At 45.6% G+C, this 26,187-nt stretch overlaps 4 protein-coding genes across 6 annotated transcripts; all 4 read right to left on the bottom strand.

The window, feature by feature from the left end:
- Positions 1-757, bottom strand: LOC136454309 (phospholipase A1-Igamma1, chloroplastic-like). Its single transcript, XM_066454770.1, has 2 exons — positions 353-757; positions 1-297 (listed from the first exon to the last, which is right to left on the bottom strand). Exons 1-2 carry the CDS (start codon positions 755-757, stop codon positions 1-3), a joined length of 702 nt encoding a protein of 233 aa, XP_066310867.1.
- Positions 758-1,094: 337 nt separating this feature from the next.
- Positions 1,095-3,067, bottom strand: LOC136451613 (putative transcription factor bHLH107). Of its 3 annotated transcripts, none has more exons than XM_066452304.1 (3): positions 2,678-3,067; positions 2,205-2,587; positions 1,095-1,919 (listed from the first exon to the last, which is right to left on the bottom strand). In XM_066452304.1, exons 2-3 carry the CDS (start codon positions 2,484-2,486, stop codon positions 1,350-1,352), a joined length of 852 nt encoding a protein of 283 aa, XP_066308401.1. In that variant the 5' UTR covers positions 2,487-2,587; positions 2,678-3,067; the 3' UTR covers positions 1,095-1,349. The 3 variants fall into 3 exon arrangements, with proteins under 3 accessions (XP_066308401.1, XP_066308403.1, XP_066308402.1); XM_066452306.1 differs by having other exon boundaries at positions 1,095-1,829; XM_066452305.1 differs by having other exon boundaries at positions 2,205-2,532.
- A 6,951-nt stretch (positions 3,068-10,018) lies between these two features.
- Positions 10,019-15,613, bottom strand: LOC136454307 (putative 3,4-dihydroxy-2-butanone kinase). Its single transcript, XM_066454769.1, has 5 exons — positions 15,581-15,613; positions 10,775-10,918; positions 10,642-10,685; positions 10,221-10,288; positions 10,019-10,143 (listed from the first exon to the last, which is right to left on the bottom strand). The coding sequence occupies exons 1-5, from the start codon at positions 15,611-15,613 to the stop codon at positions 10,019-10,021; spliced, it is 414 nt and encodes a 137-aa protein (XP_066310866.1).
- Positions 15,614-25,354: 9,741 nt separating this feature from the next.
- Positions 25,355-25,941, bottom strand: LOC136451612 (protein RALF-like 13). The gene has a single exon (XM_066452303.1). The coding sequence runs from the start codon at positions 25,859-25,861 to the stop codon at positions 25,613-25,615; it is 249 nt and encodes an 82-aa protein (XP_066308400.1). The 5' UTR covers positions 25,862-25,941; the 3' UTR covers positions 25,355-25,612.
- Between the last annotated feature and the right edge of the window lie 246 nt (positions 25,942-26,187).

Below are 26,187 nucleotides of genomic sequence, written 5' to 3'. Positions count from 1 at the left end.
TTAGCCCCTTGTTCGCCGGCGCCGGCGTGTACCACCACTCCGGGATAGGATGTCTTGTTCACCAGCGCCATGTCTCGGGACGCTCGGCACCGACGGCACGACGTCGTGCCTGACGACGACGCGCAGAGCCCTGACGTCGCGCGACGTGACACCGTCGTAGAACGCCCTGTTACCGACGCGCGGGGCTCCGAAGGTGACGGCGCTGACGTGCACGTCCGGGTGCGCCACTGCGGCGTCCCGCGTGGCGAGCATGGCCAGCGCACCCCCGAGGCTGTGGCCCGTGACTGTCACCCGCACCTCCTCGCCGCGCGCACGGAAGTGGGTGACCAACCGCGCAAGCTCCTTGGTGGACGTAGCCCATCCAGTTGGCGCGGCCTTCCCAGGCGTCCTCGTGGAGCGGGCGGCCGAGCCAGCGCGGGACGTCAACATCGCTGGTGGCGTATAGGAAGGCGGTGGCGACGTAGCCGTGGCCCGCGAGGCCCAGCGCCAGGAGCAGGCGGCGGAGGTCGTGGACGCAGGTGCCGCAGTGCGGGGACCAGTGCCGGCGGTCGGACGCGTCGTAGGTGGCCTGCACGAGGTCGCCGTACTTGAGGAGCTCGTCGCGGAGGCCAGCGTCGAACGGGTCGAGAAGCGCCGACCAGTCGCGGCGCCGGGCGAAGGCGTCGGCGCCGGCACGACCATCGGTGATGATCGGATGCGACTCAGACTTGGCAGCGTCGCCGCCGGTGAGGTGGAGGAGAGCGGCGAAGGCGGGCATCATGACATGGGGAGGTCGCGGCGTTGGAGTTGGAGTCGGAGTGAATCTGTTGAGGGTTGCGGGACAGATAGAGCGATGGACAGTGCGCTGGAGCAGGCCACCACGAGCAGGTCGACGTCGCTGGTGCTGCAGTCGCCGCCTCACCCCACCCGTTCTTTTTTTTTCCTTTCAAGCGTTTGGAGGTGGATTTCACGATGTTGGCCTGCCACCGTGACGGAATGCTAGATATAGGTAACGGCACTGTCTTTTAATGGTATTTTACGTGATGAACGTCCTTCAGTGGTATTTTATGGAAGTGAAGCTTTTTCGGTGCTATAGAATCAATTTTCCCTTTCTACATCCACATGCTACAGTCACCCACACTACAGGTCTACAGCACACCCCATGCAAACCCTGGTCCCCGGGCCATGCCCATGTGGTTTTGCAGACTATTTCAGCACTAGCCACAGTTCAGGGTCCAAAATCAAATCACACACAGTAAAAGAAATCCATTTCGGGCACACAAAAAACACAATTAGCACTCACTCTTCATCTGAAGAATCTCCTACCATCTCTTACAGGCTTTAACAGTTCAGGAACTAGATATAGCATTCTATATGGACATAATCGAGTAATGTGATTCAAGAATCCTGTGCCGCTTGCTCTGAAAGGGTCTACTGCCGTATGCCGTTTCTGGGGAAGCAACCCTGGCTAGCGCCTGCCTGACAGCCTCCTTCAGAGACCTGAGGCTTGCACTTGGACCTGCACTACCACTGCCCCAGCCCTCCTCCTTGCACTTGCACAGCACGAACACATGCCGCGCCCTTCCTCCTAACGAGGTCATGTCCGCCCTCACCGTCCTCAGCCTCAGGCCATGGAACGCCTGGGCCAGCCCGGCGACGAGGTCCGGCCGGTCGTCGCAGCTGATCGAGGCCCTTATGTAGATAACCCTGTCGGCGCCGGTGTTGAGCTCGATGGAGACCTCGTCCGTCTCCGGGGGCAGGGTCGTGCTCTGGGTGGTGGCCTCGCTTGCTTCCCTCTTCAGGAGCTTCACTTGCTCTACCACTCTGGCAAGCAAGGTGGCCTTGTCCATCTGCAGTGCAGGGAGAGTGTAAAAGTAACGCCTTTGCTTAGAAGTCATAGCATTGTACTTTGTCTTGCTAGAGAACTCCAAAGTGAGAGCCTGATGAAATATTGAAATGTGAACAAATGTGAGTGCAAAGGTTCCATTCATGTGGCTTTCTTGCAGACCTCAAACTTGTCCATAAATTATTCCCAAGGAGAGACGTTTGACTCGGCGCTATCTAACACTGAGATTATGGGTGGTGTAAGGATCACACAAAAAGAAGAAACGCTGGTAAAATATGAAAAAAAAAGCACACTGTGAAATTGCTCAGGTAGTGTTTCAGAAATCTTGCCAAATGATTCACACAAGTGAACCATTGAGGTGGAAGCTCACACCACAGACCTGCCTGGTGGTATCAGGAATCATGCTCCTGAGCGTAGCCAGATGAGCATTGATCCTCTCCCGGCGCCGCCGCTCGGCCTCGCTGTGGATCTTCAGGGCCCTCGCCTCCGTCGCGCTCCTCCCGGACCCCGACGACGACGACATCTCCGGCGGCGCTACCCTCACGGCCGGTGGAGCCGAGCTTGCCTGACGGGGCAGAAGAACTGGCCCTCCGAACAATGAAGGATCACAGTCATCGTATGGCTGCAGCTCCTTCCCTTGCAGAGGTTGGCATGCAGCCATTCAACCAAACATCACCTTTGCCTCCCTCACTTGCAGGTTCTTTTCACTGCAACAAGGAGGCCCAACGTGTTGAATTAATATTTGCACCGCGTCAACAGAGACTGCAAATTGGAAGAATTGATGCAGCAAGCATAAGGATCGGAATAACAGGAGATGAGATGCAGCAAGAAGATAGAGAAAGAGAGAGCTACCTGATGTTGCTTACAATAAGTTGTGCAACAACGTCTTGTCATCTCATTCTCTGGAATGAGTGATATGCATATGCTTGTGTGCGAGATGTGATCATCTTCTTATGATATGAGTTATGATAGATAGGCGTACTGCGGTGTGCAGTGTACTCTGCTTTTTACTGGCCAACCACTCTACATATATACTACTATCTTCGTATTCCTCTCTCCACATGTGTTCCCACTAGGAAGATGGATGATGTGTGCATGTATGAGTGTGCCATGAGTAGGATATGAAGAAAAAGCCTGCCAAATGGAGGGTTTTCAAGAGCCGCCTAACAAGTTTCAGTTCTGGTGACAAGGATGCACATGACTCCAGACTGTAGTCCTATGTTTGGTAACTCAAGTAAAGATTCTTTTCGCTGCTGTTAGGTGGAGTGAAAATCTGAAATATGTATGCTTGGAAGTTGGAAAGAAGCAGATGACAAGTCTATTAGTAGTAACCTGCAAAGAACTTCTGAAAGTATGGAAGACAGATCACGAGATTCCTCTTCTGGAATTGGGCGGCCATGGAAGAAAGTCTTCGCAATCCATTGACTACCGTTCCATGCTCTGCCCCACGAGTGAGAGCGACGCGATTAAATGACTGCTCATGAACTGTACGCTCCGACAGTTTCAGTCTTGTCATTTAGCTGCAGGCAGGCACACTTCCTCGTTTCCACGCTCCTTAACAAGCAACATCCCAGGAGAGGAGAGGCCTCTGTATCCTTTCAGACTGACTGGCTGATTTGCCTAGCTCGTTTTCTGCATATGATTCAGTTTCGAGCTTCACCAATCAACGCTCTCATCAGAAATTCAGAATGCATTGGTTCTGTGTGCTATCAGGATCAGAGAGTCGAAGATAGCACTGTTTACTCGAACTTATCCCCTGATAAACACTGATCTCTGTCGTCTTGTGCTGCCTAATTGTTTGTTTGCACCTGAAAACATGTGACACCAGAATTCAGAACCAGCACGGCTTTGAGGCTACTTGCAGAGCATTTTATTCAGACTGTTTAGAGATCTGGCACGGAGCAATTGAAATGGTTTAGCCTTTGACCAGTGAACAAGGATATGGACGAGGCCAAAACTGTGCAGGATTTAATAGAGAGGGGCGGTTCCCTCGGACTCCTTCCTTCCCATGGTATACTACGCCAATGCTCTGCATGTGAACCCGCAGGTCGACAAGCTGCCCAAGAAACCGTGGAGACGACTGTTTCAGAGCCGGAAATGACAAACGCCCTTGTATGATTTGTTTGTCCTTGTGTCAGCCTGCGTTTAGGCATCTGAATTTCATGTGTCCTTTACCGTGGCAACCATTGTCATTAACTGATTCGTGGAGAAATTTAATTTAGTATGCACCCAGGCCACGGTACAGTTTTTTTTTTTTCACTTTATCCTGTCAAAATCAGAAAACTTTGACTGTTATGACTTCTATAAGATGTTTCTTGTATGACATTAAACAAAAACTATACAATCATTTACATACCATTCAAAACTATATCTTACCTTTGTTATCATCAGCTTTTATTTTTTCTTCCCTTATGTGCCACAATTATCAAGTGAAAAACACAGTTTTACCCTTAGAACCTATGGAAGTTTTTTTTCCCTAGCCATTCAATCCTTCCATGTCATTGAACTCAGGAACAACTAATATGCATATATTGGTGTCCCTGATTTTGGTTTGCACAACATTCTATATTTGAAAAAAAAATGTAAAATTGATGGCGCTGGCAATGGCATCAAGGGATGAAAATGTCTAAATGGATGACAACGAAGGAAAGCTATAATTTTCAGTGGCATGCAAGCAGCTGAAAAGTATGATAGCATAGCAACGAGGGGAAGTTATTATAATTTGCAATAGCATACGAATGATGGGGCTTCGGATGGTATTGAATGAATTTGCTCTTACATCTATATATGCATATGATTTCTGTAGAACATTATCTTAATCTCGTAAATCTATTCTATTTTATACCTACTCTCTCCATCCACAAAAGAATGCAACTATGAGATATGTGTCGGTCAAACTAGTTTAACTTTGATCAAGTTTATAGTAAATAGTATTAGCATTTATATCTCTAGATACAATTATTATAAAAATATATTCTATAACTAATTTAATGGTATTTATTTTGTAACATGAATGTTAATGCTTTTATATATAACTTTAGTCAAAGTTTAAACTGTTTGACTTCTCGAAAAGCGAGATTTGCATTTTTTTGTAGGCCAAGGACTATATTATAGTAGAAAATCATGGTTAAAGTCACACCTTTAGAACCTCTATAAAATTGAAAAAATAATCAAGTATTTTTATATATAGAACCATTACATGTAAAGTTACACATCATGCTACTTTGTCTTTATTTGGAGCCGAAGGTGTTCTTTTTTTTTTATTTCATACAGTATTTTAGGGAAAAAAAATCTGATACTGCAATTATGGGGTTCATAATTTTTTCTTGAATACGCATAATGTTTGCGCAACTTTGTATTTAAGATCGAGAAATAGTGCATGTTACAACGAAGCGCCACGAACCTGGTACACTAGGAGGGGATTAGTGTTATATAATCGGCTCTGCCCTCCCTAGCAGAAGGAGATCGTGGCTATTACTCGCTAATCATGCTACCTAGCCTTCATTGGCGATCAGGCGCGTTGGTTTGTGTGGCGCCTTGCCCGCTGTCCTTGCTCTCCTTGTGAATCAGAAAATTCATTTGAAGCGTAAGAGTTGAGAAAGTAAATGTTCTTTTGCATCTTTTCCAAAGTCGCTCCTTCGAGCATCTCCAAGAGTTTGCTATCTCAACTTGGCATCCATATAATTTTGGAAAAACAAGAAAAAATAGCCTCCAACAGTTTGGCAAAACAACTTGGCATCAATAGCAACTTGGTAAATCTTCCCTCCGCGCGCACAAATATACGCGTGCGTATACGGCTTGGCATCCGGGGCTCTTCGTTTCTTAGCGGGGCTCTTCGTTCGCTTAGCGGGGCTCTTCGTTCGCTTAGCGGGCCTCTTCGTTTTGTTAACGGGTTTTTTTTATTTTACCAAGTCAAAAATGCCAAACTCTTAGAGATGGATTGTTTTTTTACTTGGTATATAATTTTGGGAGTTGGCAAATCACAAGATTTGCCAAGTAAAATTTGACAAACTCTTGGAGATGCTCTTATAGACCTCCGTTCTTGCAACTCCTATATGCTACAAACTTCCTCTGATTTGACTTATACCCCCACAAATACCAGCATTCAAAATGGCCGGAGTATTCACATATTAGTATTTATCTGCAAGGGTTATTGGTTTGAAGCAATATGGTGCCAAACTGAAGCTGACAGAGATATCCAAGGGTGATATCAATAACTCAGATTTGCTTGTACACAGTGCATGCATATCTATTGATGCCTACTTGTTTGGCTTGTTGAAGCAGCCTTTGTTGCTTAAGTTCAAACAAGGGGACCATGTAATCTCCGACCCATGATCTTTCCGGAACCTTAGGATCTTTTTGACGTTCTCTGTCTATGGCGATGAAAACTGGTGCTGCCTTCTGGACGTGCTAGCTAGAGTCACTTTTCTTTTTTGACATTCTTAACAGAGTTAGTGTTGTTTGAGACTAGTACCTTTTACCATCAAGTATTACCGATTTTTTTTAATTTGGCCTTTTTTTTGAAAAATATTCACGTTTACATCTTTGGACGACGTAAACTCGACTTTGGACCTGGGGATCGGCGCCGAGGTAACATGTCTCGACGTCATAGGTCGTGGCGCCGAGATTTAAACCCTATACCCCACGCTGTCTATTCTTCTTCTTCTTCTTCTTCTTCTCCTCTCTCTCTCTCTCTCTCTCTCTCTCTCTCTCTCTCTCTCTCTCTCTCTCTCTCTCTCCGCCGCACCGGTCACCGTCGTCCTCGCGTCCGGCCGCCGTTCCCGTCCTCGCCTTTGGCCGCCGCCCGTGCCGCCTCCTCCGGCTGCCGCCCGCCATAGCCCGGCCCCCGACCGCCTCCCCGCCCTCGTCGCTACCCCGACCGCACTTGTCGCCCCCTTCGCTGCCCGTTCTCCGCGAGCACTGGCGACGAGGGCGGCCCCCTACCGCTCCCCGGTGGGCTCGCGGGCCGGTGAGCCTCCGGGCCTTGCTCCGGGCGCCGCCCCTCCTCCGCCCCTTCGCCGCCCCATCGTCGGCCCGCACCTCCCCACCGTCCTCTACCAACAGCAAGTAAGTTTTTTATTTAGTTTAGGTAATTTAGTTATTTAGTTTAATTAGTTAGATAGATAGTTAGGTAATTTAGTTAGAGTTACCAAATGTAGTTAGCAAATCTAATTAGATAGTTAGATAGATAGTCAGATAATTAGATAGTTATTTAGTTAGGTAATTTAGTTACCAAATTAGTTAGGTAATTTAGTTAGTTGGCAAATTTAGATAGTTAGATAATGTGGGTAGTTATTTTTGTGTAATATACCTGTAATGACTTCCGTGTTGTGCATACTAACTCGAATGTCAGTTTTGTTGGAATGTAAATGGTGCCTCTGATATTCGATGATCGGTTGTTGTTTAGTGAGCTGCTTGGTAGGGTTTGTGATGAGCTTCATCACAATTCAAATGAGAATGTCATCTCAGTTGAGGGGTTACTTACTAGGATAAATCAGGCCGAATTTTTTGAGAATGCATATATAATAAGTCTCTTGCATAGCCATTTCTTGCATTGCAAGAAGCCGGGTGGCCAATCAAGTGGACCGGGAAAGGTCGAGATGTTTTGAGTTACGTGACGTGATTACTTCCAGGCAAGCCCATTAGGCCATTGGCATTAGGCCCATGTCCAGTGCTGTACTAGCGGAAGGAGGAGCTCGGCTGACAGGTGCCCTCCACGTCGGATGCATGCACTACGTGCGCATGGTAATATGCATGTAATTACCGCGACACGCAGGCAGTGACGTGCTCGCTCGCCGCGCGGTAAGCCCTTATCATCCTCACATGTGTCCGGCCAGCGGCAGGCGCAGGACGACACATGCCGATGTGGTCGTGAGCATGTTCGCCACGCTAACCCCTTCTCTGGCGGTAAAAGATGAAGATGAAGGTGAGATCAGTGGGTAAAAACATAACTTAGATAAGGGGACTTGCTGACATACCTTACCAAAAGGCAGTCGCGGCCGTGGCGCCGCCAACGAGGTGACCGCGACGTGTCGGTGATAAGGTCGGCGATGGGTAGTGCTCCAGTGGCGTCCCGATGGCGGTGTGGACATCCAATGTTGTGCAGAGGCGGCGGTGAAGGCAGTGGTACTTCCCGTCGCTCACAATGTATTCTTCTAGATCGAACTAGGGCTAGGAACCTCGGTGGGGCTGGTGACTGCGATCAACCTCTTGTCTCGAACCCTAGCCCCCACCTCCTTTACATAGTGTTGTGCGACGGGAGCCCACCAGCCAGGAGAGCGGCTGGGCGCCCCCGATCAGGGAACGAGTCAAGAGCCCAATTGACCGTTGGGCCAAATTGGTAGAGATCAACCTAACATTCTCTCCCTTGATCTCACCTTATGTCTTATACTTAACTTACTTTATCTTTTTCTCATTTGATCATAGATCAATGCATAGAGCGTGCATCATCGTCACGGTCAGTTGCCATTAGATTTAACAGCTACAATGCACCTCTCTGTTTTGAAACATATTCTTAACTAGGCCTTCAATATCCATAAATTATAGGCTTTCCTGTAAACCCATATCGACTGTGTGTTCTCTGAACGCACTTGGTGGTTAGCTTTTGTTAAGCAGATCTGCAAGTACTTACTTGGTACTTATATGCTCAATGCTTTCAAAATGATTATGAATTTTCTCCTTTTACAACATATAACTTAATGTTAATGTGTTGAGCAGTACACTTGACCTATTGTCTTAGGAGTTAACTACTTTAAATAGTTATTGTTGTTGACTACCATTATTAAATTTGGGTACATATTCCCTTAACCACTTTTGCCTGTTCGTGAGGCCTCATGACAAGCTATACTATGGTATGCATCATTGATGACATCACAACTGTTTCATTGGAGCTTTTCCACAATAATACTCCAACTACGAGTGTTAGCAACTACTGTGGATTTTACTACACATCTCGTCAAAACTTAATATTTGTACCCACAACTATTTGAAAGTACTTGTTCTTTCTTACTTAGCATGAGGCCTATGATACTTTGCAAAAATTGCAAGACATTCCTAACTCCATTCTAGTGATCTATATTAGGACTGGACTTCTACCAAAATATCCCGGATACGTAAGCTACGTCAAGGTAAGTTCTTACTTGTACATTCATTAAGCTTTCAACAGCTGAAGCATATGGAACCATATTCATTTAATCTATCTCATATCGGTTCCTAGAATATTGAAAGTTCCCAAATCTATTACCCTCACTACACCACAACACCAAAATTAGCGATGGACGGTCTGACGCTAAAAGTGGCTACAGCGACAGACAGTCTGACGCTAAAAAGTTATAGCGACAGACTTCTACAAACGCTGTAAGTCCTGTCGCTAAAAATCTTTAGCGTCAGACAGGACTTTTAGCGTCAGACAGTCCGTTGCCCTGAATATTTTTAGCGACAGATAGTCTGCCGCTACTCTTTAGCGACAGATAGCCTACCAGGACTCTATAGCGATAGACAATTTAAAGTTACAAATGTTTTTAGCGACAGATGGTTTGTCGACATCATTTAAATGCATTTAAAAAATAAAAGGTCATTTGGTTGCAAATTAATACAAAAGTAACATCATTGTGCACATTTCTCGTACAAATAGATTCATTCATGAACCTGAAACATAGATCCATCAACAATTGTCCACAATAATACAAATGTCACTACACAACTAAGATTCAACTTCAACAAACATACATACATCTTCACAAATTTGACCAAAACTTTACAACAACTCACATAGATAAGCTCACCATCTCATCTATTTCCTCTGGAGACAATAAGAACATCCTCCAAAACATAATGATCATAAGAAGGGACAAGAAGAACATCCTCCAAAACTTTACAACAGCTCAAGCTGCTTTAGCTAAGCAGATCATGGATGTAGATATACCTGTCTTGATTTCCACTTGTAATTCCTAAGTCTCTACCTGCAGTAAAAATTAATTCTTAGGCTATAGCTTAAACATTAAGTATGTGGAGTAGGGTGAGTGAGATTATATACCTTTGCTTGCATTTGTTTGGTGGATTCAGCGCCAACTGATGCTGCTTCAGAAGAAGCGATGAAAGCAGTCACAGGATCATCCCCAGCCTTAAGTCTCTGCTCAGCACAGTAATTTTATCAGATAACCATGGACAATTGTGCAGGAAGATAAAGTAGAATCAAGAAGTAACATGTTTCAGAACAGCAGAAGCAGAAATTAGGGCATCCAACATTGTGCGGTATCCTGCGCTAGCACCACCATATTTGCTAACAGCAGCAACGGACGCCTCTAAAGCATCAGCCCCTGCAGAAAAGCAGCAAGGTTTATTTAGTATGTAAAATTCATGATATGTGGTCAGAAAGATCAAGCACATTGCTTACATTTATTTGCAGTGACAGTTGAGCTCTGCTTTAAGCTTGCATAGGCAGCCTTGCAGCGTATGTCATACCTGGAGTATATTAGGAAATAGGAACTGTAAGTTTACTCCATAGTAATCATACATTCAATAAGGAAAAAATGGGCACCGAAAGCACAAATTATAATATCAGGAAAATAATACAGAAAAAGACACTGACTGGAAATGAAGTGTGATACAGTGATAGAACTAATGAGAATCATTAGCATCATGTATATGATTTCCACTGGACTGGAACCAGCGTTATATACTAAAGCTAGTAAAACCAGGTGGGAGTTCATATATCATCTTTTTATCACATGTCAGCAGCACAATTATCATATTTCTAATCTACATTTCAAGAATAAAAAACTTCTTGCCAATGATTTGTAGTGCTTTTAACTTACCCCTTTTTCATATCTTCAAGAATAGCTGTTGCACCTCTATACATCTGAAAAGAACAGCAGTGAATTACTCAATCCTAAAATAGCAGTAGTCAAATAAGCATTGAATTGAATTGGTAAACACAATTTAACTCACTGTGGTTCCACAGTCACCATTGCCCACTTTACTGTCCCATTCATTTAGGCTATCCTTGAGATTGATAATTGCAGTAGCACTTGCTTCAATAGCAGCCTCCAGGATACACCCTTGCTTGCTCAGCTCCTGAGATGGAGCAAAAATCTGCAGAAGAATAACAAATCATGATAACTGAGGGACTGCAAATGCATGAAAATTCTGTGAAAAGGGTCAATGACAACAGAGCCCACGGTTTGCTCTTGCAACGTGCTAAGGAAAACACATTAACTGTGGTTGATATATATTACTATCTAGTTAAATGATTCAGATGAAAGAGACAAGTACTTGGCGACAACTACAAACAATGCCAAAAGAAAATGGTGAAGGGGGCTGACCTAGAGATCATCAAACAGTGCTACCTTTTTGTATGGAAACCGTGAGTCATCAAACTCACGGTTTGATTTAGGATCATCAAACCGTGAGTCATCAAACAGTGAGTCGTCAAACAGTGCTACCTTTTTATTTAGGATCAGACAGTGAGTCAAAACTCAAGATAGTTTGATTTAGGATGACTCAAGGAGTTGATTTATTTTGGGACGGGGGCAGATTCATTGGGCTACTTTTCCATATAAAAAGGTAGCACTGTTTGATGACTCACGGTTTGCACTGGTCAATGTATTGATGTCCAGACCATCAAACTCACGGGGGCAGATCATCAAACAGTGCTACTCAAGATAGTTTGATTTAGGATGACTCACGGTTTGCTCCCATTAGTAGAACCAAGGTAAGAACATCTATGAGAAGGCATGTGAGAGAATTGAGCTACTTTTCTGCTCTATAAGATGTCCAGACCATTGTCCGAACAAAAGCAACTACTAAAAAAGTGAACTAGCTCAGGCCAAAAATACCCTGAATCAAACTCACTCAAGCATGACCCAGTTTCAAGCAACCGTCACTAGTGTTTAAGGCAAGCAATAGATGTTGGAACTAGGTAACTAATATTATCAGACTTTTTAAAGCTGAAATAGAAATTTGGGTTTTTTTCCTGTAACACAGTCACACATGCTAGTGCTAATTTCTAGACTGAACCTTTACGTGGCCCAAAGACTGATTAATTATGTAGTGCTTCTGTCATGTAGGAGTGCTAAGTTCAGATTGTAGGTTATATGATCTTACAGCCAAGGATAGTAATTTGAATTTGATGCAAGTAAATGTCCCAACTCCCAACCATTTTGTCCTCTATGGGTTAGTTAAGAAAATCTCAACACCAGTTAAATGTTTGTTCTGTTCTCTCGCCACTTCTATCATCTCTCTACTTCCTAACTCCTACAAAAACAACTGTACAAAAAAACAGACAAGGGCCAGGTGGGAAGAGCATTACATATTCTTGTATGACGATGCATTTAATCACAACACCATCCAATAGAGGCTAGCACATAGAAGTCAATTGCAAAACAACAGTTAGCTTGCATTGACATTTCATAAAACACCTAGATTACACGTAGTGGCAGCACAGAGCAACAAGCACAGAGCAATGAGCAGAGGATTTCCAGCGGCCAAACTCTAGATGCACAGTAGCAGCGACGCTAGGTAGCAGCAAGGGGATTGGGGGTGATAGGGAGGACAACCTCACCTAGATTCTCAATGCACGACGGCGCCAGTAGGGTAGAGGTACTCGAGGATGAGGCGGAACCGGTCTCCCTACCACGAGCGGCCATGGATCTGGCCTCCCTCGTACGAGCGGCTGTGGATCTGGCGCACAAGCAGGGCCCCTAATGGATGCTCAACGCGCCACGACTTGGTGGAGGGTGAAGGATGGGACTGGGCGGGGTGGTGCGACGGATGAGACTTGGTGATGCCTGCGGCAAGCCGAGAACCCCAAACCCTAACGAATTTGGTGCCGACACAGAGCTACAGATGATAAGGTCGACGAGCGGCGTCGGGATTGGCGGAGCGCACCAGCGGCAACCAGGCGGGTAGCGAAGGTGGAGGGTGGGAGCACGACACGTGGGTGCGGGATCCAGAGGCAGAGGGGGTTGGAGAGACTATTTGCCTGAGGTGAGATGGGAGAAGAGAGGGGGAGAGAGAGGAGAGGAGCGCTGAGCACGTCGGACGTAGGACCGAGGGGACGGGACGACTGGTTTTGGACTTGAGTCTGAACTTAACCAATCTACATAATTTTTTTTGGGGTTTTGCATTTTTTATTTTTTTTCACTGCCTTTTCTATTCCTAAAGACAGGTGCACCGGGCACCAATGCCAAATGCAAGTGGGCGCGCGAGCTAATGTAGGTGGACGCGTGAGCAAGGTGGGGCTCCTTTTTTTAGCGACAGACAGATTGATGCTATACCTGTTTTCAGCGACAGATAGTTCGACGTTAAAGGTGATTACCTATAGCGACAGATAGTTAATCTCTAAATGGAGAATTAGCGTCAGATTGTCTGTTACTTATCTTTAGCGCCAGATCATCCATCGATAAAAAAAAGGTTTCAGCGTCAGATGTCTGATGGTGATATGGTGTTGTGGTGTAGTGCCTTGACTATAGGAGCAGGCGTAGGTTTACTCGCATGCATACTTTATTTCTTTAGAATCTTTTCTAAGTATGCCTTTGCGATAGTCCTAATGCCCCTTTCTATCTTAGTGAATTTTAATTCCTAGAACCAATGACACTTCACCAAGATCATTCATATTGAAACTTGAGGACAAGAACTTCTTCTTCTCCAATGGTAGATTAATATCACTACTAGTGAGTAGGATATTATATATACACAGCATGTGAAAAAAGAATTTTCCATTCTTGAACTTCGCATAAACGCTATTATTCTTCTCATTTTCTTTAAACCCAAACTTTCTTATTGTTTTATCAACTTCAAATACTACTGTCTAGAGACTTGTTTTAACCCATAAATGGATTTCTACAGGTGGCATCTCATATGTTCTTTTTCTTCCACGACAAAACCTTTGGGTTGTGCTATGTAAACGTTTTTATATAAATCCTCGTTGAGGAATGTCGTCTTTACATCCATCTGATGTAACTCTAAATCGTAATATGTCAATAACACCATTATAATTCTAAAAGAATCCTTACATGAGACTGGAGAGAAAACTCTCATCATAATCTATTCATTCGCTTTGCGTAAAGCCTTTTGCTACAAGTCATACTTTATATCTTTCCATATTTTCTTTGAAGTCACATTTTATCTTGTAGACCCTTTCACAGCCTACTATTTTGACTCCATTAGGAATTTCTTATAAGTCCCAAACATCGTTGGTATTCATCGAATTCATTTCAACTTCCATAGCTTCTTCAAATAAGGTGGGATCACCCTCCATTTGAACTTTCTTCACTAACATAGACTTTATAGTCATCAGAAAAACTAGTTTACTAATTCTTTAAGACTTTTTGGGGCCTCAGCTACTGGCACTTTTATATGAGGCTATTGTTGCTCTTCATTGCCAAGAGGCAATTGATTCTATTGGCTCTTATATCATAAGATCCTTGTTTACATTATTCATCTTCTTCGAAGAGCTAACAACAGGTGTTGTATAAGTTATACAACATCAACAGGTATTGAGAAATTTATTGTTTTAAATCACTAAAGTGGGCACACAGTCCCGCTTCTCTTCAAGTCATAGGTCTCTACATACTGTGCTCCCCTAGATCATCCCATCTTATATGAAGATAGTGCATCCTCAAATTTCTTATTTGGGTTTAATCTGTTAAAACTTTATATGTCGCTTTAAGCACCGTCTTAATATCTTTGAGGCTGACTACGCTATCTTCCTATCGGAACTTTAAAAAAGTCCAAGAATTTAGTTATTTCTCTACTTAGGGGTATCGTTATTGTGACCGTTGTACTCCTTTGATGGTCACATTCATCTTAATTAATCTTTATCTCACTCTTAATGAAGAGTACCTTTCTTAATTGATCTTAATTCATACTCTTAATTCATCTCACAATTCTTCCCCTCGAAATATGGCTTGAACTATACTACCATAATTTCGAGAACTATTTAGAAAACTGTGAACAATGAGACACTTATGACTTACTTCATTCACATGATTATGCCATGTAAATAAAGTTATTTCTTGATCCGTATAGGAGTACACTTTCCTCATTCCACTTTAAGAACTCGACGTGGTCTTTTATTAATTGTACTTTTGCAAGTCACTTGTATCTTTTTCTTGTCCTTTGATTAGTATTGACCATGACGGTGCATTTCTATTGTGCCATGGTCAATACTAGGATAGCATAAGAGCTACCCAAACTTCTCTCGCTATGCGGGATAAAAAAAACATATGAGTCATCACAAAACTTCTTCCGCCATGTAGAATTAACCAGCATAAGTACTATACCAAACTTCTCCTCCATGTGGGATAAATCTATATATAAATTACCGTAACAAAAATCTTAATTGATCTTAATTCATACTCTTAATTCATCTCACAATTCTTCCCCTCGAAATATGGCTGAACTATACTACCATAATTTCGAGAACTATTTAGAAAACTGTGAACAATGAGACACTTATGACTTACTTCATTCACATGATTATGCCATGTAAATAAAGTTATTTCTTGATCCGTATAGGAGTACACTTTCCTCATTCCACTTTAAGAACTCGACGGTGGTCTTTATTAATTGTACTTTTGCAAGTCACTTGTATCTTTTTCTTGTCCTTTGATTAGTATTGACCATGACGGTGCATTTCTATTGTGCCATGGTCAATACTAGGATAGGCATAAGAGCTACCCAAACTTCTCTCGCTATGCGGGATAAAAAAACATATGAGTCATCACAAAACTTCTTCCGCCATGTAGAATTAACCAGCATAAGTACTATACCAAACTTCTCCTCCATGTCGGGATAAATCTATATAAATTACCGTAACAAAAAATTTAGTCATGATGATAAAACATTCATTTATACTTTATTTTTCAATTAATCCTTCTGTCGGTTACAATTTAAATCAAAAAATTAGTAAACCTAACCAAAACTATCCTGAACTAGCCTCACCCAAGCATTTTTATTCACATACCCCCAGCATTGCAGCCATTGGCATACAGCCGAGTGATCTCGTCGGTTAAAAAAAATAAAACTTACAAGATGCTTCTGCATCAATTCTACGTCATCGTTGGGCAAAAAATAGAATTAATGCATAAAACTCATAAATTAACTTGAAAGACATAACTACTCTTCAAAATTATATTCTTCTGTTGGTTCAAATTTAATTAGAACATAATCAACATCATGTGCACAGCGAAACATGATGATAAAATACATTTTATTAGTTTAGGAGCTTTCTTGGTCTTTATCTACTCTCTGAAAATTTGACCATGTTGGTGTAAATTTTATCAGAGATTTAAACTTCAACCTTAAACTCATTGTAATATTGTTATTATCAAATGTTGGTCAGAAAATAATAATACCATAATTTCACATAAACAAATCGGACTACTCCTCTAATTTAAATTTTCTTGTTGGTTCTAAGTTAATTAGAGGATAAACATAATCATAATTTACTAAAAGTAACTGCTCTTCAAATTAAATTCTCCCATTGGTTCGAATTTAATTAGAAGATAATCAGCATTAAACTTTGCAGCAGAAACATGAAAAAAATTCTTTATCAACTTTCCAAAAGCATTTCACTGTACTCATCTACTCTTGAAAAAAATTATTTCGTTGGTTCAAATTTTGACAGAGATTTAAACTAAACAAAAAAAAATCATCAAAATTTGCTTCTGAAAATAAATAAACATGACTCGATATCTACTGTTCATTTTGCCCAGCTGAAAGGTCCTAATATGGTTAGAGGGGGGTGAATAGCCTATTTAAAAATCTACAAATCAACTAGAGCAATTTGATTAGTATAACAAATAGCGTAATGCAAACTTGCTCTAGCTCTACAAGGGTTGCAAGCCACCTATCCAACAATTCTAGTTGCAATGATTACTTAGGCACACAAACTTGCTATGTAAATACTCACTAAGAGCTCTCAATCTTGCTACTCTAAAGAGCTCAACTAGATGAATGGAAATAGTAAAGCAAGCTCTCAATTCTAATTACACTAAAGAGCTTGTATCAACTAGTTTGTAAGAATGTAAATAAGTGAGTATGGTGATTATACCGACGTGTAGGGGATGAACCAATCACAAGATGAATATATAGCCAATCACCGGGAGAATGCCAAAGACAAGAGACAATCGATTTTCTCCCGAGGTTTACGTGCTTGCCAACACGCTACGTCCCCGTTCTGTCGACCAACACTTGGTGGTTCGACGGCTAAGAGGTGTTTCACAAACCTCGTCCACACGATAGGACACCGCAAGAACCAACCCACAAGTGAGGTAACTCAATGACACGAGTAATTTACTAGAGTTACCTTTTGGCGCTCCATCGAGGAAGATACAACTCCCCTCACAATCACCGGAGATGGCCACAAACAATCACCAACTCATGCCAATCCTCCACCGCTACTCCAACCGTCTAGGTGGTGGCAACCACCAAGAGAAATAAGTGAAATCCGCAGCGCAACACGAATACCAAGTGCCTCTAGATGCAATCACTCAAGTAATACACTGGATTCTCTCCCAATCTCACAATGATGATGGATCAATGATGGAGATGAGTGGGAGGACTTTGGCTAAGCTCACAAGGTTGCTATGTCAATGAAAATGTGCAAGAGGGTGAGCTACAACCGGCCACAAGGCTTAAATAGAAGCCCCCATGAAATAGAGCCGTTATACCCCTTCACTGGGCAAAACGCGCTCTGACCGGACCCTGGACTCAGCGTCCGGTCTACTGATCTTTGCCACGTGTCACTTTGAGTTAAAACTAAACTGTTAGATCTTAATGGGCTAAGTGCCGACCGGACGCTGGAGCCTCAGCGTCCGGTCGAGTACAGTAAGGGTCTAAATTTGTTTTTTCCTCGACCGGATGCGTCCAGTCCACCTCGATCGGACACAGCCCAGCGTCCAGTGTGTATATCCTAGCTACTGTACCGCCAGGTCAGCGCGACCGGAAGCAGGCAGTCAGCGTCCGGTGCATTCGGATCCAGCGTCCGGTCACTAGACCAACGCACGCACCCTCTGCTGCCACTGACCGGACACACCGGTCCAACTGAGGCCAGCGTTCAGGTCACTTGCAGTGACCTCCAACTTTCTATCATAGGGCGCTGGTGCACCGTTGGACTGTTCGCACTCTACGGGCGGACACTCAGCCGGTGGAGTTTTTTTACCCTTGCACCTAAACTTCACCACCCTTGATCAAATGTGCCAACCACCAAGTGTATCACCTTATGCACATGTGTTAGCGTATTTTCACAAAACATTTTCAAGGATGTTAGCACTCCACTAGATCCTAAATGCATATGCAATGAATTAGAGCATCTAGTGGCACTTTAATAACCGCATTTCGATATGAGTTTCACTCCTCTTAATAGTACGACTATCTATACTAAATGTGATCATACTCACTAAGTGTCTTGATCACTAAAATAAAATGGCTCCTACATTTTATACCTTTCCCTTGAGCCTTTTGTTTTTCTCTTTCTTCTTTTCAAGTTTAAGCATTTGACCATCACCATGCCATCACCATTATCATGATCTTCGCTATTGCTTCATCACTTGGAGTAGTGCTACCTATCTCACAATCATCTTGATAAACTAGGTTAGCACTTAGGGTTTTATCAATTTACCAAAATCAAACTAGAGCTTTCACCAGCCCGTTGAAACAGTACGTGGCCCAGCGGCAGCCCAACACGCCGTGCGCGCCCACTCCCCCGCGCCCAGGCCACAACCTAGGCCAAGGCCGGGAATCTCCTTCCCCACCTGGGCCAAATCTAGCCCGTGCAATCTGAGCCATCGATCTCGAAAGAACGGCCATCCGCATGCCTTTGTGGAACAAAAACTATGACCTGGCTGCTCCCCTGAAAACCCTAACTCATTCGTTCTCCCTCCATCTTCTCTCCTCAGTGCTCATCGCGCGGCACAGCAGCAACGGCGACCCAAGGCTGCCGGAGAAGAGAAGGTCACCACCGCCGTAGGCCCCCTTGCTGGCACGCATGTTCGCCCGAGCGTGAGCGCGCCATCGTTGAGCGTGGTGCCCTCGGCCGGGGCTCGCGCACATGACGACTAGCGTGGCTCAGCCGTCTTCCCGCGTGCCAACAAGGCGACGGCGGGTCCTTCTTCCTGCGCAACGGCGGTCGCAATGGTGGGGAAAGAACCCAGGTAGGTCCCTTCCTCCTCTACGTTCTGTGATCTAGGGTTAGGGTTTGGGAAAAAACTTAGAAATTTTTGAGCTCCTTCTAATTTCTTTCACCTTTCTACCCCAGACTCAAACTAGCCACGGTGGTCGTCGATGATGGTGAGGAAGACAGCCGTCGGAGCAAGTCTGGCTCCCCTTCCTCCTCTTCTTTTCTCGCTCCTTGTCCCTTCTGTTCTATCCCCGCATGGAGCGAGTGAGATCTCGAGAGGTGGCCCATGGACGAAGGAGGACAACGGCACCGCCACGAGGCCTCTTGCTGGCATGCTCGCTCACCCGAGGGTGAGCGCACCGCCGTCGAGCGGCCGTGAGGTGGTGCCCTGAGCCTTGGCCCGTGCACCGGTGAAGCAACGTCGTGTGGTGGCTCAGCTTGTACTTGCCACACGGCGCCATCCAGCGCCGGGCGGTGGCGGCCAGCAGGTGGGAAAGGTAAGTCCCGCCGACCCTCTTTCTTTTGTCACTTAGGGTTGGGCTAGGGTTGGGGTTTCAACCCGATTTGACTCAATTCGTTCATCTCCTTCTAAATGCTGAAAACTGATACTACCCCAGGCTAGATCTACAACCTAACCTTGTTCTGATACCATTGATAGATATCTTGGACCATCTAGGCGTAGATCAATAGGTAAAAACATAATTTAGATAAGGGGACTTGCTGACATACCTCACCAAAAGGAAGTCGCGGTCGTGGCATCGCCAACAAGGTGGCCACGACGTGTCGGTGATAAGGTCGACGACGGGTAGCGCTCCAGTGGTGTCCCGGCTGCGGCGTGGACGTCCGGCGTTGTGCAGATGCGGCGGTGAAGGCAGTGGTACTTCCCGTCGCTCACAGCGGGCCCTTCTAGATCAAACTAGGGGTAGGAACCTTGGTGGGGCTGGCGGCTGCGATCAACCTCTTGTCTCGAACCCGAGCCCCCACCTCCTTTACATAGCGTTGCGTGCTGGGTGCCCTCGATCAGGACACGGGGGGCCCAATTGATCGTTGGGCCAAATTGGTGGAGAAAGGGGTCATGTCGCTAAGGCTTGCTTGACGCGAGCTGTGTATAAATACGGTGCCGATCGAGTCCACTCGGAGCAGCAAGAGTGAGCTGAGCTCAACAGGTAGTAATAATAAGGTAGCTTGAAGAGTTTGCGGTGTGTGTTTGTCAGCGAGAGCGGCCGGCTAGCCGCCGCTGGTGGTGGGGTGGGGATAACAATGGCGTCGCAGCAGGCGGAGAAGGCGGCGGAGCTGCAGGACCCCGAGATCCGGGTGGCGCTGGACCGCCGTGTCCGCGAGGAAGGCGAGACCGTCGTCAAGGGTTGCACCGGCGGGACCAGCCTCGAGGCCTAGGAGCGCCTCGCCGAAGGTACGACGCGCGCCCACGTGCACGCTTTCCTTCGTGATCGTCGATGCAGGACGTAAGAAGGGAGGGCGAAACCGCACGGCGGAGTCCGGCAAGGAGCGCGCCGAGAAGGAGGGCAGCGTGCTCATCGAGCCTGATGAGAAGCAGCTCCAGATGAAGGACATCGGCCGCAACTGATCATCATGCATATCGCTCCAGTCGTCCATCGTCGTTGACCACCGTAGTAGTAGTACTATACCACCATGTACCGGCCGGCGGGCCGTGATACACTACCGGACAGAGCATCTTTGCCGAGGGCCACGCCCTCGGCAAAGAACAGCCCTCGGCAAAGACTCTTTACCGAGGGCCAGACCCTCGGCAAAGACAAGCACACGGCAACAATAATTCTTTGCCGAGGGCTAAGCCCTCGGCAAAGGGACGGCCCTCGGCAACACCGCCTGACACGACTTCTATCCCCTACCATCAATCTTTGCCAAGGACATCACCGTTAGGCCCTCGACAAAGACTTTTTAACCATTTTCGAAATTTTTCTTTTTAAAAATTCTTTGCCGAGTGCCCGTGGCCCAGCACTCGGCAAAGACAGTATTTGCCGAGTGCCAAGCTGGCACTCAGCAAATTTTCAGTTTTTTTTACCCCAAATTTTTTGTTGGGCCCGTCTACATTGTTTACAACTTCATGTTCAAATTTGTTGCTTTTTCTAGTTTTTTTGTTATATTTGGTTGATTAATTTGATTATGTTGAATTTTTATATATAATTCAAATTTGAACTGCAAGTGCATAGAATATTATAATCTAGTGCTTCGAAAAATGTTATTCATGGTATTTTGTGTATGTTGAGTCTCTATCCACGAACTCGCATCAAATTTCGCGCATCTTCTTCACGTAACAAGACGAGTCATTTGTCGAAAAAGTGTTTTAAAATTATATAAAGTCCACACGAAGTCCAAAAATCACGAAACTTGTCGAGGTGTCATGTTATCGCATGTGTAGGCTCTGGTAAAAAATTGAGAATATTTCGAGCAAGTTGCGATGTCAGATGCATAAAACCTAGACATCTCCACGTCGCAAGTTGCTCAAAACTTGTGGAGATGTCTGGGTTTTATGCATCTGACGTCGCAACTTGCTCGAAATATTCTCAATTTTTTACCACAGCCTACACATGCGATAACATGACACCTCAACAAGTTTCGTGATTTTTGGACTTCGTATGGACTTTATATAATTTTAAAACACTTTTCCGGCAAGTGGCTCGTCATGTTACGTGAAGAAGATGCGCGAAATTTGATGTGAGTTCGTGGATAGAGACTCAACATACACCAAATACCATGAATAACATTTTTCAAAGCACTAGATTACAATATTTCATGCACTTGCAGTTCAAATTTGAATTATATATAAAAATTCAAATTAATCAACTAAATATAACAAAAAAACTAGAAAAAGCACCAAATTTGAACATGAAGTTGTAAACAATATAGGCGGGCCCAACAAAAAATTTGGGGTCAAAAAAACAAAAAAAAACTGAAAATTTGCCGAGTGCCAGCTTGGCACTCGCCAAAGACTGTCTTTGCCGAGTGCTGGCCCGAGGGCACTCGGCAAAGAATTTTTTTAAAAAAATAAAAACATCTTTGCCGAGGGCCCTGGATCCGGGCCTTCGGCAAAGACCTAAACCTAAAAAACCGACGTCGGCCCAAAATCCCCAAAATCCCTCTTCTTCCCTCTGGCCCGCGCCCGCGCTCGGTTCTTTACCCCCGTCGCCGCTCACCTCGTCGCCCGCCCGCCACGCCGCTGGCCGCCCCGCCTACGCACCGCCCTACGCCTGGCCGCCCCTCCCCCGACCTCAGCTCCCACCGGCGGCCGCCCCGCGCCCCACGCCGGCCCCCCTCTTCCACCCTAGCCACCACCGCCGATGACCTCCTGTAGCTGCGCCCGGCCGCCCCGACGCCTGCCCCCGGCGTCCCGCACTGCCCGCCCCTGGCGTCCCTCACTGGGCTCCCCCGGCGTCCCTCACTGCGCGCCCCCAGCGTCCCGCACCCGGCACAGCCATACTTGGGAAGCTGCGCGGCCGGAGCAAGTCCTGAGCGAGGAGCAGTGTGCCGCCGAAGCACCCCGTGGCCAAGGCCAAGAGAGCCGCCGCGCGCCCGCCCACACCAAGACCGAGAGCCAGCGCGCCGATCCGCTCCCGGTCGACAAGGTACGCCGTCGCTGCCCATCAATCTATAGTTGCTGAACTGCTGGTGGTGTCGCCCCAGTGGTGAAAAAATAAACTTATATTGTCAGATGTGTATTTAGACTACTTGTGCATGAAACCTTTGAATCCTACTTACAGTATTATATCGATTGTCAAATGGAATTACACTTTGATCAGTATTGCTATGTTGTGGCCCAACAAACATCTTAGAGTTTGTTTTTTAAGTAGCCTGGAAATATGCTGGATGTATGAAAAAAACACAAGAATACCAGTTTGAGCATGGTACTTAGTAGTCCACATCCGAACATATGTATGTAGTTCTTTGAAGAATGAATGGAGAGTGGTTAAGTAAACAGCTGGTACATAGTCGGTGCCATTACATAGCCATAGTAGGCTACTTGTACCTGAAGCTACGATATGATATACAAAGATCAGTTCGAGCGTCATTTTTTAAGTAGCCTGGGACTGTTCCTATATACATAGGGTGGATATGGTAAGGGAACGACGGGTGCCTTTGCCGTTGGAAATATAACCATTCGCATGTCTTGAAAACGCTGGAGCATGTCTTACTCGCAGGAGGCTGCACACCCGGGCGTGGAGGTCTCGGAGTTCTCTGTGTGGGCTATGTCTCACATGGGCAGGGCGTCTTCCTCTGTCTCCTTCGACCCGTCTGCCCCGCGCGAGGTGTACTCCGACCCGACCGTGCACACTAAGGTCCAAGAGTACACCTCAAAGGTGAGGGAGGTCCATGGAGAAGATTACGATGTGCGCACTGAGCCCATTGATGCAGAGACCATCATGAGGCTAGGAGGAGGCAAGAAGCATGGGCGGCTGTGGATTGCAGACGGCGCCATCGACTCCGCCACTATTCCCTCTCTCAACATGCTCCGAGCACGGAGCACGAGCTCCAGCCAGCCCATACGCCCACGGCCTACTCCGTCACTGTAGCGGGTCGACGCTCTCGAGGTACGTCCTGTTTTACTCGTTGTATGTTCATCTTTGCACACCTCAGTTACATTTGTATTACTGAAACATTGAAGTTTGTATTGCAGGCCGAGCTGCAGGCCCAGAAGCTCGTGGTCGAGGCTCAGAGCGCGCAGATGCAGGCCCAGAGGGAAGCGTTCGCGGCCAGGAGAGGAGGATGCAAGAAATGGAGGCCTTCATGCGGAGTGTCCAGCAAGGGGGTGTACCTTTGCCGTTGGCAACTCCTCCACCGCCTACTTCTACAACCACTCCTGTAAGAATAAAAGTTCATTCTTACTAGATGCTTCCTTGACATACAACCATGGTTGACATACAAACTTACTAGATGCTTGACATAGAAACTTACTAGATGCTTGACATAGAAACTTACTACATGCTTGCACTAGCTATGACATACAACCATGCTTGACATTCTCAATTTACTAGATGCTTGACATAGAAACTTACTAGATGCTTGCACTAGCTATGACATACACCAATGCCTCACATAGAAACTTACTAGATGAATCTCACGCATGCAACCTCTTATCCTTTTTGCAGCCTCCGTCGGCGGGTTTGAATAACCCCGCTCATGCGTCACCGAATGATGGAGCCTTTGCTTCACCATCGTGTCATAGGCCGCCTTTTTGAGGAGTTGTGCTTCGTCATGTGCTTGGACTTGAGCTTCACTTGTGGTTGTGACTTGTGCTTGGACTTGATGGACTGTGGTTGTGAATTTGTGACTTGTGGTTGTGATATTTGACTTGTGGTTGCGATATGTTGTTATTTGAGTTGTGGTTGTGATATAATGTGTGAAAATGGTTTCGTTGTGATATATATGTGATTATTGTGATGTTTGTGATATATATGTGACATGTGATATATATTTGAACTGCTTGTGTCAGTGGAATGCAAAAAAACAAAAAAAAATTGCATTTTCGGTTGATTTGCCGAGTGCAATGGTCATGGCACTCGGCAAAGCTGGGAAACTTTGCCGAGTGGCAGGACATTGCACTCGGCAAAGATTTTTTTTTTAAAAAAGCAAAAAATCTTTGCCGAGTGCCAAGCTGGGGAGGCACTCGGCAAAGAGCTTTTTAAAAAAATAAAAAATGTCTTTGCCGAGTGCCTTACCGCCGTGGCACTCGGCAAAGAGTTTTTGAAAAAAAAATAAAAAATGTCTTTGCCGAGTGACTGGCCGCCGCGGTACTCGGCAAAGAGTTTTTTTAAAAAAATAAAAAATGTCTTTGCCGAGTGCCCTAACTGTCGGCACTCGGCAAAGGCGCCGTCAACGGAGCAGCGCCGTTGACGGCTGCTTTTATTTGCCGAGTGCCACCGTTGGCACTCGGAAAAGGATTTGCCGAGTGCCCGACAAATGGCCCTCGGCAAAGAGGCTCTTTGCCGTTAAATTTTTTTTCCGAGGGCTCTTTGCCGAGAGCGGTACTCGGCAAAGCCTTTGCCGAGGGCTTTTAGGCCTTTGCCGAGTGCCCTGGGCCCTCGGCAAAGAGGGCGCCTCCAGTAGTGGAGTATATATATACGTACTATGCGTGCGTAGGTACGTGTAACCTAGTCCTAGTTATTATGGTCGGTGTATAGTTGCTACGAGCATGCATTCTTGCGTGTAACGGTCAAGCAAGGGCGGGCTACAAAGTTTTGTTCTTTGCATTAGTTGTAGCCATATAGCTAGCGCCCATGTATGGTAGGTGTCGGTGTTTGTATCTGCTAAGTGCCACTAGGAAGCACCCGTCTGCTGCAAAATCTTGGTGCATGCGCATGCATGCCAACAAGGTTTGCAGCAGCCTGCTTCAGCCCAATATATAAAATAAAAAAAACTGCAACTTTGGTTGTCACTGTACTTGTATTACATTAATCAGGAAATGTTGAGCCACATACATCAGTGTACAATACCCACATAGTACATCAGTATAAGACTCACGGATCGATATGCAACGCAAGAAACATCAGTTGGCACGAATACAGTACACGAGCTCTGCATGCAAACGACGACCAATGCAGAATAATATATATAGATAGATAGATATATATATAGAGAGAGACGTGCACGACACGAGACCTGCCGTGCGTGCGCATCGATCGATGGATCGATCAGCCGCGGCACTTGAAGATCTTGCTGCAGCCGCGGGTGTAGTCGTTGGCCGGCTTCCCGGGGCGTTTGGCCTCGGGGCCCTGGTTCTTCTCGCAGTTGCCTAGCACCTTGCAGCTGAGCACCTTGTCATACGATAAGTACTGCCCCTGATCGACACCGGCGGCCTCCTGCGGCGCCGTCGCCAGCAGCAGGCACAGCACCACCGCCACGGCCATGGCCAACCTCGCCGTGTTGTTCGCCGCCGCCATGGCTAGCCTCGCTCCTCCTCTCCTCTTGCGATGGAAACAAATTACGAGGTGCTAGCTAGCTAGCTTAGGCCGGGGAGGTGTTTTTATTTCTTGTAATGTGATGTGATGATTGACCGGTGCAGGTTTTGTAGAGGCTGCTTGGCTTAAGATATCAGTGGATGAGAGCAGATGCAGGGTCTCCATGTACTATGTTTAGAGAAACGCACAACACAGGGTTCTATTATGGGAAGCAGGAGTTTTCCTTGTTTAAGAATGGGGAAAGAAGCTCGTGATTCTTTTGTGATAGATTAGCTAATAATGATGATATGATATATATCATTCTCTTG

The sequence above is a fragment of the Miscanthus floridulus genome, chromosome 5 (genome assembly GCF_019320115.1).
Source record: "Miscanthus floridulus cultivar M001 chromosome 5, ASM1932011v1, whole genome shotgun sequence".
Lineage (NCBI taxonomy): Eukaryota > Viridiplantae > Streptophyta > Magnoliopsida > Poales > Poaceae > Miscanthus > Miscanthus floridulus.
The sequence above is the reverse complement of the archived record's forward strand: the minus strand, read 5'-3'. Positions and strand labels throughout refer to the sequence as shown.